The 12560-nt window shown below is 43.4% G+C and overlaps 1 protein-coding gene across 1 annotated transcript in view; it reads right to left on the bottom strand.

Moving 5' to 3' along the window:
• Window positions 1-6882: 6882 nt before the first annotated feature.
• The window catches only part of PDLIM4 (PDZ and LIM domain 4), a 90715-nt gene continuing 85037 nt past the window's right edge, over window positions 6883-12560 (bottom strand). The window contains exons 6-7 of the mRNA XM_033927476.1: window positions 9607-9727; window positions 6883-7409 (exon numbers count right to left, since the gene is read on the bottom strand). Coding sequence (XP_033783367.1) covers window positions 7205-7409; window positions 9607-9727 — 326 coding nt within the window. The 3' untranslated portion in view covers window positions 6883-7204. The remainder of the gene's footprint in view (window positions 7410-9606; window positions 9728-12560) is intronic.

The raw sequence follows: 12560 nt of genomic DNA, 5'->3' as shown, positions 1-12560 counted from the left end.
GACACAGGATGCTGGGTTTGCAGATACTGGTCTGCTATTTAGACTATAGAAGATTGCTGGAAAACCCAGAAATTCAGTGCCGGCTTAGTATCCAGCAATCGGCATTAAATTTCTGCTCTATTTATGGTAGATCTATCTGGATAGGGAATTTAGCCGGAGAGACGCTGACTGGTTATGTCACGTGACGTAGCCAGTCACCAGACATTCAGGAGTGTGTGGCGCAGTGAGTGGTTGGATCTACAGCCTCAGCACCCCTTGTCACCCTGGGCAAGTCACTTAATTCTCCATAGCCCCAGGTACGTTAGATAGATTGTGAGCCCACCGGGACAGAGAGGGAAAATGCTTGAGTACCTGATTGTAAAAACCGCTTAGATAACCTTGATAGGCGGTATATAAAATCCTAATAAACTTGAAACTAAGCCGGGATAGTCAGCTATGTGCTATTTAGCCAGTCGGGAGCAATTCCCAGCCGACTGAATATCAGGTCCCGTCCCCCCCCCCCCCCCCCGACTCGTTATTTGCCTTCATTTTGCTCCGTTTCCATCTGCTCCAAGCTCCACCAGGAATCTGATTAGGCTTATCTTGGTGGCGAAAGAGAATGACTCACTCTGCAAACAGCATGACCCACACTTACTTTTGTGTGCTTTTGCCATTTTTATTTTTGTGAATTCCCTGAAAAGCATGTTATCGCAACATCTGGCTTTTAGTTGGTTATAACAAGTTAAATGAATACTGCAATTTCAAAGGAGAGAGCCCAGAGCACACAGAGAGCACAAAACAGTGTTCTGAAAACTGGCTGTACAATGCGGTGTAGCGAGGGTAGGAGGTGGTACCCCCCCCACGCCCTCCTTCCCTGCCCCCCACTCGCTCCCTCCCTTGCCCCTGTAGCTCTTTATATCGTTGCCAGTGAGAGCGGCTTGTCCAGCCCGCTTCTCACACCAGGGTTGGTGTTACCTCTGACATCACTTCCTGGCCCCGTGACCCAGAAGTGATTTCAGAGGGTAGCGAGTGTGGCTCAGAGGGTGGGGAGGCACCAGCGCCCCCACCAAGATGGTGCCCGGGGCGGTATACCCCCTGCCCCAACCTACTATACCATTGGCTGTACGTAGGGATACAAGATTCCATTTCTCACTGAAAGAAGAAGAACCTTTCAGTCTACAGCATAAAACATCTGAGCTGTGAAAACTTATTTCTATTTCACTCTTCCAGTTCTTTTCATAAAAGCTGCTTGAGCTCCTCCTACTTCTAAGCATCACTTTTAAAGCACTGAAGGCATACACAGCACTATACATTTTGACATTTATAGACAGTCCCTGCTCGGAAGAGCTTACAATCCAAAACATGCTCTATGTTAGCACGACACTCCTGATGCTTAAAACAATTTGCCAAATGTAATTTTTATTCATGATACTCTTAGGAATAGCATACTAAAACATCGAATAGCTTAGATTTCCCAAAAGATCAAATGAGGAAAAAACTGGGCATGCTAATCCAGAGGGAACGTCCTTTTATGGCTTGTTTACTCTTTCCAAAAACACAAAGACTAGGAGGGCCTGCAAAGAAGTTGCTAGACAGTTTACTTTAAAACAAATCAGAGAAAATATTTTTTCACTCAGGTCCGGATTCTTTAAACCAGTGGTTCCCAATCTTGTCCTAGAAGACCACCAGGCCAATCGGGTTTTCAAGCTAGCCCTAATGAATATGCATGGAGCAGATTTGCATGCCTATCACTTCCATTATATGCAAATCTCTCTCATTCATATTCATTAGGGCTAGCCTGAAAACCCGATTGGCCTGGTGGTCCTCCAGGACAGGGTTGGGAACCACTGCTTTAAACGGTGCCGTTTTTTAAGGTGCTGGTAGGTGCCCAATCTCAGTTTTTAAAAAATGCTGTTGAAATGTTTTTAACTAAGTTTCAAGGTGCCTAATAGCACCTAAAAAAATCAGCACCAAAATTGCACCTCCATAGGCGCTTCATAGGACACCTAACCCCGCTGTGGGTGTGGCTAACACCAGAAGTGGCATTGGGTGGCCTAAAGTGCCTAAGAAGGCACAATTCACTGCAGGAAAATCTTGGCCTACATTTCAGACGCCTACCTTTGTTTGATGGCGTGATTCTGTACCCGGCGCTGTCACGTGATTGACATGCGATCGACAGCCGCTTTTAAGGCAGCTACCGAGCCTGGCACTAGTTAGAGAATTCAGGTCCTCAAATGTGTAATTAAACTCTGGAATTCATTGCCAGAGAATGTGGTAAAAGGGGTTAGCTTAACAGGGTTTAAAAAAAGGTTGACCAAGTTCCTACAAGAAATGTTTAGAAGCCTTTTATTAAGATGGGAAAATCCACTGCTTATTCCTAGGATACAGAGCAGAAAATCTGTTTCACTCTTTTAGGATCTTGCCAGATACTTGTGCCCTGGGTTGGCCACTGTTGGAAACAGTATTCTGGGCTTCATGGACCTTTTGGTGTAGTCATCCATCAATCAACGTCTTTTTGAGATAGTTGGGATAAAGCCTGCAATGCTACAAGGCCTCACCCTGCACTGGGTCTGTGGTGATGCCAGCGGCATGGTCAGTTATCTCGCCGTCCTTAATAACGACACAAAGGTGCGCTAGCTGATTTAGGGCACGCTAATTGATTTAGCGTGCGGTACCGATTAGCATGTGCTAAATGCTAACACGCCTTAGTAAAAGAGGGGGAACGTGTAATAACTGTACTATTAGTGAAGTATGTTAAATTTCTGTTATTTTCCATAATAAAGTGTAGATTTTGAAGGTTCATTTTATAAAATACTTCTAGATGTTTTGCATAAAATAACTTTTTATCAACATATCATTACCGAGTCTGCAAACATAAAAGTAATAGCCATAACACCAAGAAATTTGCTCCGTTAAGCAAAAATAATAGCAAATTTTAAGAAAAACGGAGCTTTATGTAATCAGTGGCTTTGAGCGACCCCAGGATGGGCTTTAACCCTTTCAGGACCATAAGGATCGTAGGCCAATTTTTGTGGTTTTGACAACATTTTTATGGTAAAAAGGGCTTGCAGATGCCAAAAAATTGATTTTTTATGTGAAATATCATTATTTTTTATTTAAAAAATCACACTTCTGGCTTATGGACAGTGTGGCAAGTGAATCTTCTCGTCAATCTGGCAACGACGCTAATGAATGAATGTCGGAACCAGTTTGTTTACATAAAGGCAGTATCATATGGAATCCGTACATATCAAATTTAGAACTGTAGACTATCCCAATCAAAATTTATAGGATTTTAAAGTTATGGGACAAATATGTCCCTTGGTCCTGAAAGGGTTAAAAAAATGTTAAAAATACTTTCTGATCAAGCACAATCAAATTCATGGGAAAAACTTCAATTCGCACAGTTTTTCCAACTTTAGCGGCTCCTTTTACTAAGGTGCATTAGGGCCTTAATGCGTGGAATAGCGTGCGCTAAATTGCCACGCGCACTAGACCTTAACGCCAGCATTAGAAACAGAGTATGATGGCAGAAAAGGGCCGTCGGCCCAACAAGTCTGCCCACTCAAAGAACCCTCACCCTAAGCATTTTCCCGGAGTGTACCCACATTGAGCCGGCGTTATTCTAGAAGCATACCGCGCAGTGTAGCATGCAGTAATTTTGTGCGTGCGCTAAAAACGCTAGCGCACCTTAGTAAAAGGAGCCCTAGGTTTTTCTGGACAAACCTATGCAGCCTCCATCCCACTCTCCTTGGGCTCAGCTTCTGCTATTGTAACAGTGCCAATATATATTATTTATGTTAAACTGTTAAATCATGGGTTAAGATTATAATGATTGGTTAACCTCTTAATAATTTACATCCCCACTGAAAAGCCCAATTGGCTATGGAGGTCCCAGGCCAGATATGAGACGTTTAAATACCTACATGATGTAAATGCGCATGAGTTGAGTCTCTTTCATTTGAAAAGAAGCTCTGGAATGAGAAGGCATAGGATGAAGTTAAGAGGTGATAGGCTCCGGAGTAATCTACGGAAATACTTTTTTTTTTTTTTACAGAAAGGGTGTTAGATGCGTGGAAGAATCTCCCAGAAGAGGTGGTGGAGACAGCGACTGTCTGAATTCAAGAAAGCATGGGATAGGTACATGGGATCTCAAAAAGAGAGGAAGAGATAACGGTTACTGCAGATGGGCAGACTGGATGGGCCATTTGGCCTTTATCTGCCATCATGTTACAATGTTTCTATAACCATAAAGTTCTATGACATCACAATGCAGCTGTAACGAGCCTTAGCCAATAGGGAGAGGAGAAGACAGTGGATGCTGCAGATGGGCCATTTGGCCTTTATCTGCCATCATGTTACAATGTTTCTATAACCATAAAGTTCTATGACATCACAATGCAGCTGTAAAGAGCCTTAGCCAATAGGGAGAGGAGAAGACAGTGGATGCTGCAGATGGGCCATTTGGCCTTTATCTGCCATCATGTTACAATGTCTCTGTAATCATAAAGTTCTATGACATCACAATGCAGCTGTAAAGAGCCTTAGCCAATAGGGAGAGGAGGAGACAGTGGATGCTGCGGATGGTCCATTCGGCCTTTATATGCCATTATGTTTCTATGAATTAGGGGAATAGACAGATATCAGAGGACTGTATGAATATATGTGTACAATCCAGAAGATGAATTCTCTCAAACTAAGGGGCGCTTTCAGTTTCACTGCAGCCGTTGTTTCCCCTAAGTGATGTCCAGTTATTCTAAACTGGGGGATTTATCAGATTTCCCTCACAAGATGATTCTTTCAAGCTCTCAAATAAGCCAATGCTTTTACATGGCCACATTTCTTCTCCTGTCCCCCTCCCCCCCCCCAAGGAGTGGTTACAATTTCATTCCAAAATGTGCAGCGCTGCATATGCCAAAAAAAAAAAAAAAGTGTTCATGTCAAGTTAGCAAGGCAAGCCGTGAAGCGGAAGAACCGTGGGGCGGTGATAAAAAGATTGTAAAAGCGTGACAAGGTAGAGGCGGTTGGGACATTGCTGACCCTGGTCTGAGCAGATCATCATTTTTTCAAGATATTCTTTTGAATGAGGATATTATTTGAGTGCCGGGTTTTGAAAAGCCGTCTGGACCCCCGGACATGGGTTCATAGTCATTCGCACACGAGACATCAGCGCACCGACATCGCGCGCTTTTGTCCCGTCTCCCCGGACATGTCTACTTAACACTCCATTGCCCCAGGTATATTAGTCAGATTGTGAACCCACCAGGACAGATAGGGAGTAGAGAATGACACGGTGACAAAATTCATCACCGTCCCCGTGGATAACCGCGGGAAATCATCTTCATGTCATTCTTTAAGGAGAGAGGGAAGAATCAGAGTATGAATGGCCACAACCACTGACCCGCAAGCTTTGCTTTGAAGAATGCCGGTGTAGAAGGACTTAGGTTGAAACAGACACTACAGAATGACAGTCTCTGGTATCCAGAGCAGATATTGTGATGTCATAATGCCTCATTCCACCAGTGCCTAAGAGCCAATCACATCAGTGATGTCACAATGGCTTCATTATCCTTGGCTCACATAAGAATCAGAGAATGAATGGCCACAACCACTGACCCTCAAGCTTTGCTTTGAAGAATGCTGGTGTAGAAGGACTGAGGTTGAAACAGACACTAAAAAATGAAATGGGATTATTTCCCACGGTTATCCGCGGGGACAGGAACAGTGATGAATTTTGTCACCGTGTCATTCTCTAATAGGGAGAAAGACTTGAGTACCTGCTATAAGTGGTTTATAAATACTAAACTAAATAAAATATTTACTCATATATGTAATGCAAATTTTTTAAATTACATAGTCATTGATTAAATTAAGTAATGTCATGGTGAAAACGGTTTGAAACTGTCCTGTCTCACATGCTCACGTTGCTCTGATGCTGGATGGCGAGTGCGGTGAGTTACTCAAGAAGCTTGTTACCAAGGCAAGGAGGAGGGGAGATCTCTAACATGTTCCATATGGGGAAAATAGCTTAGTCTTTACATTTCTTGTTGGCTTACAAGTTTCTACAATTACAAGGTAGATATTCTCAGTTTAAATACCTTGGCATAGTTTTTGCCTCCAATTTCATATCTTGGAGCCCTCCAAAGCTAGTGGGCTTTGCAGACGGACAAGGCCTCTTGCTCTTCCCTGTCGGAGGACTGGTAAACAGCTCCAGGACCTGGCTGTGCAGTGAATATGGCACAGACTTTGAAAAAAACATAAGAGCCAAATGTTTCAGCCAAAGCAGTGGAAAAAACAGAAGAATTACAGGAACTGCAATTATTGTCATGGGAGAGAAAAAGCAAACCAATAGAGAAGAGAAAAATGTTCTCCTATGCTGAGTTTAGCCGTTAAATCTTTGGCCCATAAGCACACAGGGCTGAGAACTAGACTGACTCCCTCCAAGACAAACTCCAAGGCAGGTCAGGGCCTCAGAAGCAAGACAGAAACCATACCTGCATTCTTACAACTTTTTTTTACCATGATTAAAAGATGCACGATTGCTTTGATTCAAATCATTTCTGGTCGACTTGGGGCTTTGTGTTCCTCCTCGTTCTCAGATTTAATAAAGGAAAAACTCCAGCGCTGTGTTTCTGGATCTCGTCTTTATGACTGGTACCACGTGGAAGCCGCTCTCCATCAGTGTGAAAGCCACAAGGCCTTGTTTACTTACTACAGATCTGTTTTAACGAAGGCCAAAGGGGAGTGCGCCAGTTCAAAAACAATGCTCGTAAGCTCAGCCTCTCCTTTTAAAGTGCCTTATTTTCTTACAGAAGCCTTTTCTATTCTTTTCTTACAAGTTTTGATGTCATTTTTTTAAATTTGCAGGTAGAATACTAGGTTTTAAAGAAGAGAAACAGAACATTCAATATTTACACAGACCTCTAATATTGTGAAAGTGAAAAAAGTAACAAACAGATAACATCAACACTTATATTTTCTTGGCCAACAGTAACGCGGTCGAGGGATGTATGTACTGTTCCAAACCATTAAACTTTAAAACACACGATGCTTATAGTATAAAAACACCTGAAAGGCACAAGGGTATTTTCTGAGACTTTGGTAATCTGGGTTGATCGAGTCGACACTTAGAACAGATGCGTGTGTGCATGGGGAAGGGAATCGTGTCGGGGGGGGGGGGGGGGAGCTAGGCGCCTTCTAACCTCTCCAAGAATAGATAGTTCAGTTAGACAAGTTCAACTTTTGCGTTGGGATACACCGCCACCACATCGTATCCCTCCGGGGGCTTCACCCTCTCTTTTGCGTGGGTTTCGCAGTATAACCTCTCCTCGATGAAGAAATACCCTCTCTGCTTCAGGTTTAAGCCACAGTCATCACACATAAAACATTCTGGATGGTACAGCTTATCCCGGGCTTTGACGATGGTTCCACTGGGGGGGAAAAAAAAAAAAAAAGGAGAAAGATTTACCCAGAAAGAAGGGCCACTACGCTGCATGCAATTACATACTGTTATGGTTACCAAATTTCCTCTTTAAAAAAAAAAAAGGACATGTGGCTCCGCCCCTTCTGCCCCAGGCCCCGCACCCATCTCTCAGCCCCACCCCCACATGAACTGCGCATCTCCTTCCATGAGCTCAGGGCCAAGTCTGGATGTCCTCTGCACAAGTGCTTGGGGCTTTCCAAAATCTGGACAAACTGCTGGGTTTTGAAAAATCCATCCGGTCACCCGGACAGTCCTATAAAAAGAGGACAAGTCTTGGTTTTCCTGGACAGCTGGTAACCCTAAATATTTGGAAGGATCTACTTTCTAGCAAATCTATGGACGCACTGGGGGATATTGTTACCCCTTTCTTACAAATGTTTCCCCACATGTGTTCCCTTCCTTATGCTGCATATTTCAAAATCAACACTCACAGCCTCTTTTACAAAGGCACACGGCAACAGCCCCAAAGCCCTTTGTAAAAGAGGCCGTCAGTCTCATTCCCCATCTTCTCCCAAGGCGTAAGCCATGTCTGCTAGATCAGTGGTTCCTGGAGGACCACCAGCCAGTCAGGTTTTCAGGGTAGCCCTAATGAATATGCATGGAGCAGATATGCATGCCCGTCACCTCCATTATATGCAAATATCTCTCATGCATATTCATTAGGGTTATCCCAAAAACCTGACTGGCTGGAGAGGGTTGGGAACCACTGTGCTAGATAACTCTATGCTAGGTCTTTTCAAATCTGTCCTGGGGACGTCACAGCCAATCGGATTTTCGGGATAGGACTAGAAAGAAGAAAAAGTTCCTATGAAATAATCACAAGTTCACAAAAAGTAGGGATGGAGAGCCAACCAACTTGGGACAAATGCACTGTTAGGACCCAAGATTGATTGACTGATTGATTTTTAAAATTTCTATACCGTCTTTTTCCAAAACGATTTACAAAAAGTTGCATACATAAAATATTATATAAAAAAAAATAATAAATCAAAACAAGATAGGAACAAAAACAGGCAGATTCAATCTTTGCATAAGGTCAATTGCTCAAAGAAATGCATCTACAAATAGTTGTGTTCTTCCACATTTTCCTAAATGAGTTCCTGTCTCTCCAGTTTTGAATTTGACCAACAAGGCTATTCCGTGTTTCGACTCAACGTGCCTGCCTCAGGGGTAAATAAATATATTATGTACTGTAAATCTTCCAGAAAACAAAGGATCAAGTGTCTGGTTATTCTAAAGACTGGGTGTATCCAACAACAAGATTTCTTCGCTGAAGTCTGCTAGAGGCATTGCATCCCAGTTCTGGAGAGGCCTAGATCAAGAAACAGGGTCTCATCAACCACCAAACGGTTGTAGAAGTTTGTTTACTGGAAGCTTCTATACCGCTACTAATGACTGCTCAGTTGTCTGCGCTGGGTTGTCGTCCCGCGCTTTTGACCTGTCACCATTCTCCACAGGGCAGAGTTTTCCAAACTGTGGGTGGGGGCTCTAAATGAGGTCACAAACTAGTCAGTTTTATTTGGCTGCAATCGTGGTGTCACAGCCACAGGGAATTCTTAAGCATTAAACCTGCTCATCCAAAGGGATTATTTTGCAGAACACACACACAAAACACCTAAAATTTATGTTTAAAATGTTTTCTAAATCCTGTCAGGCTTTCAAGATATTGACATTAACCACAAAGGAAATAAAGATGCAGGTCTCTGATGCAATGCAAATTTATTTTGTAGATGTCCCTTGTGGATAGTCTTGAAAGAGCGGATAGTGTAGCTGGTTTTAAGAAAGGTTTGGACAAGTTCCTGGAGGAAAAGTCCATAGTCTGTTATGGGGAAAGCCACTGCTTGCCCTGAATCGGTAGCATGGACCATCGCTACTCCTTGGGTTTTGGCCAGGTATTAGTGACCTGGATTGGCACCGTGAGAACGGGCTACTGGTCTGACCCAGTAAGGCTATTCTTATGTTTTACTGCCCGAGGTCACCAGGTTGTGGGGTCACTAACTAGCTGTGCGGTCACCAGGGCAAGTTTATGAAGCTACGTGGTGGGATACTCTGTCCTTATTAAACTTTAGCTGATTTTTACATCGTTCTGCTATGTGAATAAATAGCGTCTGAAAATATGAGCGTATGCTCAAGACGATACTCACACAATCCCATTCCCACATCTGGTGCACTCAGGAAGCAGCTGCAATCCAGGTACAGCACCGCCAAGTTTTGGCACTGGCGATCTTAGATTCTTTGAGCTGGATGGCCGCTCCGCCTTTTCACCTGCCAGAGGTTTTGCAAATGCAGACATGTTAAACGGTACAGTATTTTAAAAAATAGTTGAGGTTTCTTTCTCCTTAAAGTTAAGAATATACAGATGTATTTTTTTTTATTTTGGCTTCACAGAGGAAATTTAACAAAGGGGTGAAAATAATGAAACTTCGGAATTCATGGTAGACACATAGCATTAGAAAGTCTGTTTGAGGAAGCAACAGTGGAAACATTTAGGCCACGATTCTACAGTTTATACCACAGGTGTCAAAGTCGGTCCTCGAGGGCCAGAATCCAGTCGGGTTTTCAGGATTTCCCCAATTAATCTGCATGAGATCTATTTGCATGCACTGCTTTCAATGCATATTCATTGGGGAAATCCAGAAAACCCGACTGGATTCCGGCCCTCGAGGAGGGACTTTGACACCCCTGGTTTATACGGAGCCCAGAAAATCAACGCTAACTAGTGTGCAATTCTATAAAAGTTATGCACAACTTAGAAAACCCAGACCTGTCCTCTTTTTAGAGGACTGTCCGTGCACCCGGAGGGATTTTTAAAATCTAATCTAATCTAAACCTTAAGTTTATATACCGCATCATCTCCATGAGTATGGAGCTCGACACGGTTTACAAGAACTTAAAATAATAGGTAGAGAGGAAGAAAAAAGGATTACATGAACTTATGTGAAGAAGGGGGGAGAAAAAAAAGGGGGGGGAAGGATAGAGTTACAATTTGCTGAAAAGCCAGGTTTTCAGTTGTTTGCGGAATAACTGAAGGGAGCTCAGGTTCCGCAACGGGGAGGGGAGGTCATTCCAAAGACCTGTGATTTTGAAGAGAAGGGATTTTCCCAGTTTGCCTGCATAGTGGATGCCGCGTAGGGAGGGGAAGGCTAGTTTATACCTTTGGGCAGTTCTGGAGGAGTCGGGAGTACTGTTCCCTCTAAGCTGAGCAGGAGTCCTCCACCCACAGTCTCACCAATAGAGGGTGCTGTTTTACTGTCACATTTTTCAATTGTGAGGGACAGGCAAGTTCTGCAGGACTCCAGGGAACATACCTGTCCTTAGCGACTGAAAATATTCCACCCCCTAGTGGTAGCAATGCAGCTGGAGGACACCTGCTCAGCTTAGAGGGAACACTCGGGACTGGAGGAGTTGAAAGACAGTGGGATAAGAGGAGGGAGGAAGTTTGTCTGGGTTTTAGAAATCCTGAGCTCAGAGCCCACGTCTGGAAGCCTTTGCACATGTGCGGCCGCCGTCACCATGATGACATAATATACGTACATGCGTATAATGTCATAGCGTCAATGTCTGCGCGTGCGTGAAGGCTTCCAAATGCAGCCTTCCAGCTCGGGGAGGTTCGTGTGGAGGCGAGGCTGGGGGAGGAATGGGGAAGAGTTGGATCAAGGCGGGACTTGGGGGGGGGGGGGAAATAGGGCGAGGCCAGGCATCCTCTATTTTCAAAGAGGAAATTTGGCAAACCCTATCAATTATGAGGGGTTCATAGTCATTTGTGTGCGAGGAGACACCAGCGCACCACGGGAAAACTTACTTTTAAAGAGCTCCAAAGTGGGGTATGAGTGGGGAACCCCCCCCCCCCACTTTACTTCATACTGTTCGCGCTGCCATTGGGGTGGGGGAGGGTTTGGGGAGTTGGAACCCTCCATTATAGAGAAAACAGAACTTTTTCTGATTTTTTCGGGAAAAGTTCAGTTTTCTCTATAATGTGGGGGGTTGCACCCCCCCCCCAAAGGCAGCATGAACAGTATGAAGTAAAGTGGGGGGTTCCCCCACACACCTCCCGTTGGAGCTCTTTAAAAGTAAATGTTCCCGTGGCACGCTGGTGTCTTGCGCCGAATTGTCTGTGCTCGACTGTTGGCGCACTTTTGTCCCATCACCATTATGTGTTAATTACCATATATTAGCGTACAACTTTAGATGCCTTATTTAGAACTTGATCCTTACTCTGTTCAAAGCAGAGATGTCCATTAATTAAAATATTAAACATTTTGCATGAATACCTACATGGAAGTCTTCTTTGACTTTACTAGTAAACAAGGTTTTTTCTTCTCCATCTCTGTGATGTTTTGGCTTGGATTTTTATTTTTTTTTTCTGAGTTTTGCTCAGGAAGACTTTACTGTGGTCATAATTTTCCATGACTAATGAGTCTGTTATCCTCCTAGATCTTTCCTAAAGGAAGAACACTGAAGGGGTCGGACTTTTTAAGCTCTAGGCATGCAGCCAACATATCACTTCTGTTTAACTTGCAAATGATCTTTATTTAGTCTCTTAAGTCAATGCGGTTGGCCTTATTTGTCATACATTCACGGTATTTTATGGTGTGTAGTGTAAATGCCTAGAATTGTTTAAGGACCACATCTTTGCATTTTTTTCCTTAGTACTAATATAGTAAATGACGGCAGATAAAGACCCGGACGGTTCATCCAGTCTGCCCAATAGTCACACGTCCTATAGATTCATGGTTTAATTGTCTTTTCTTCTTGAATAATTCTGGGACATAGACTGCAGTTGCCATCGAAGTTCACTCCAGCCTATCCAAACCATCTTATTTGCAGTATTCAGACTGTGAAAGTCTGCCCATTCATATGTATGTATAATTGGTTAGAATTGTCTTTTTCTCATCAACAGGTGCTTCTAGGGGTTCATGAAGTCTTTATGAGAGATCTTGAGCGGTACTGTTAGAGTCCTGTCTTCCTTCAAAGTTTTCATATATTTAGGGGGTGCTTTCACCCAGTGGCACTAATTTTTTTTTTTGAAGCATTTTTATGTTCTGATATTATGTATGTTGTCCTTTAATACTTTTCTGGTGTTTTATTGTGTGAGATA

The sequence above is a fragment of the Geotrypetes seraphini genome, chromosome 18 (genome assembly GCF_902459505.1).
Source record: "Geotrypetes seraphini chromosome 18, aGeoSer1.1, whole genome shotgun sequence".
In the NCBI taxonomy this organism is placed as follows: Eukaryota; Metazoa; Chordata; class Amphibia; order Gymnophiona; family Dermophiidae; genus Geotrypetes; species Geotrypetes seraphini.
This window is presented reverse-complemented; position numbering and strand designations above follow the sequence as displayed.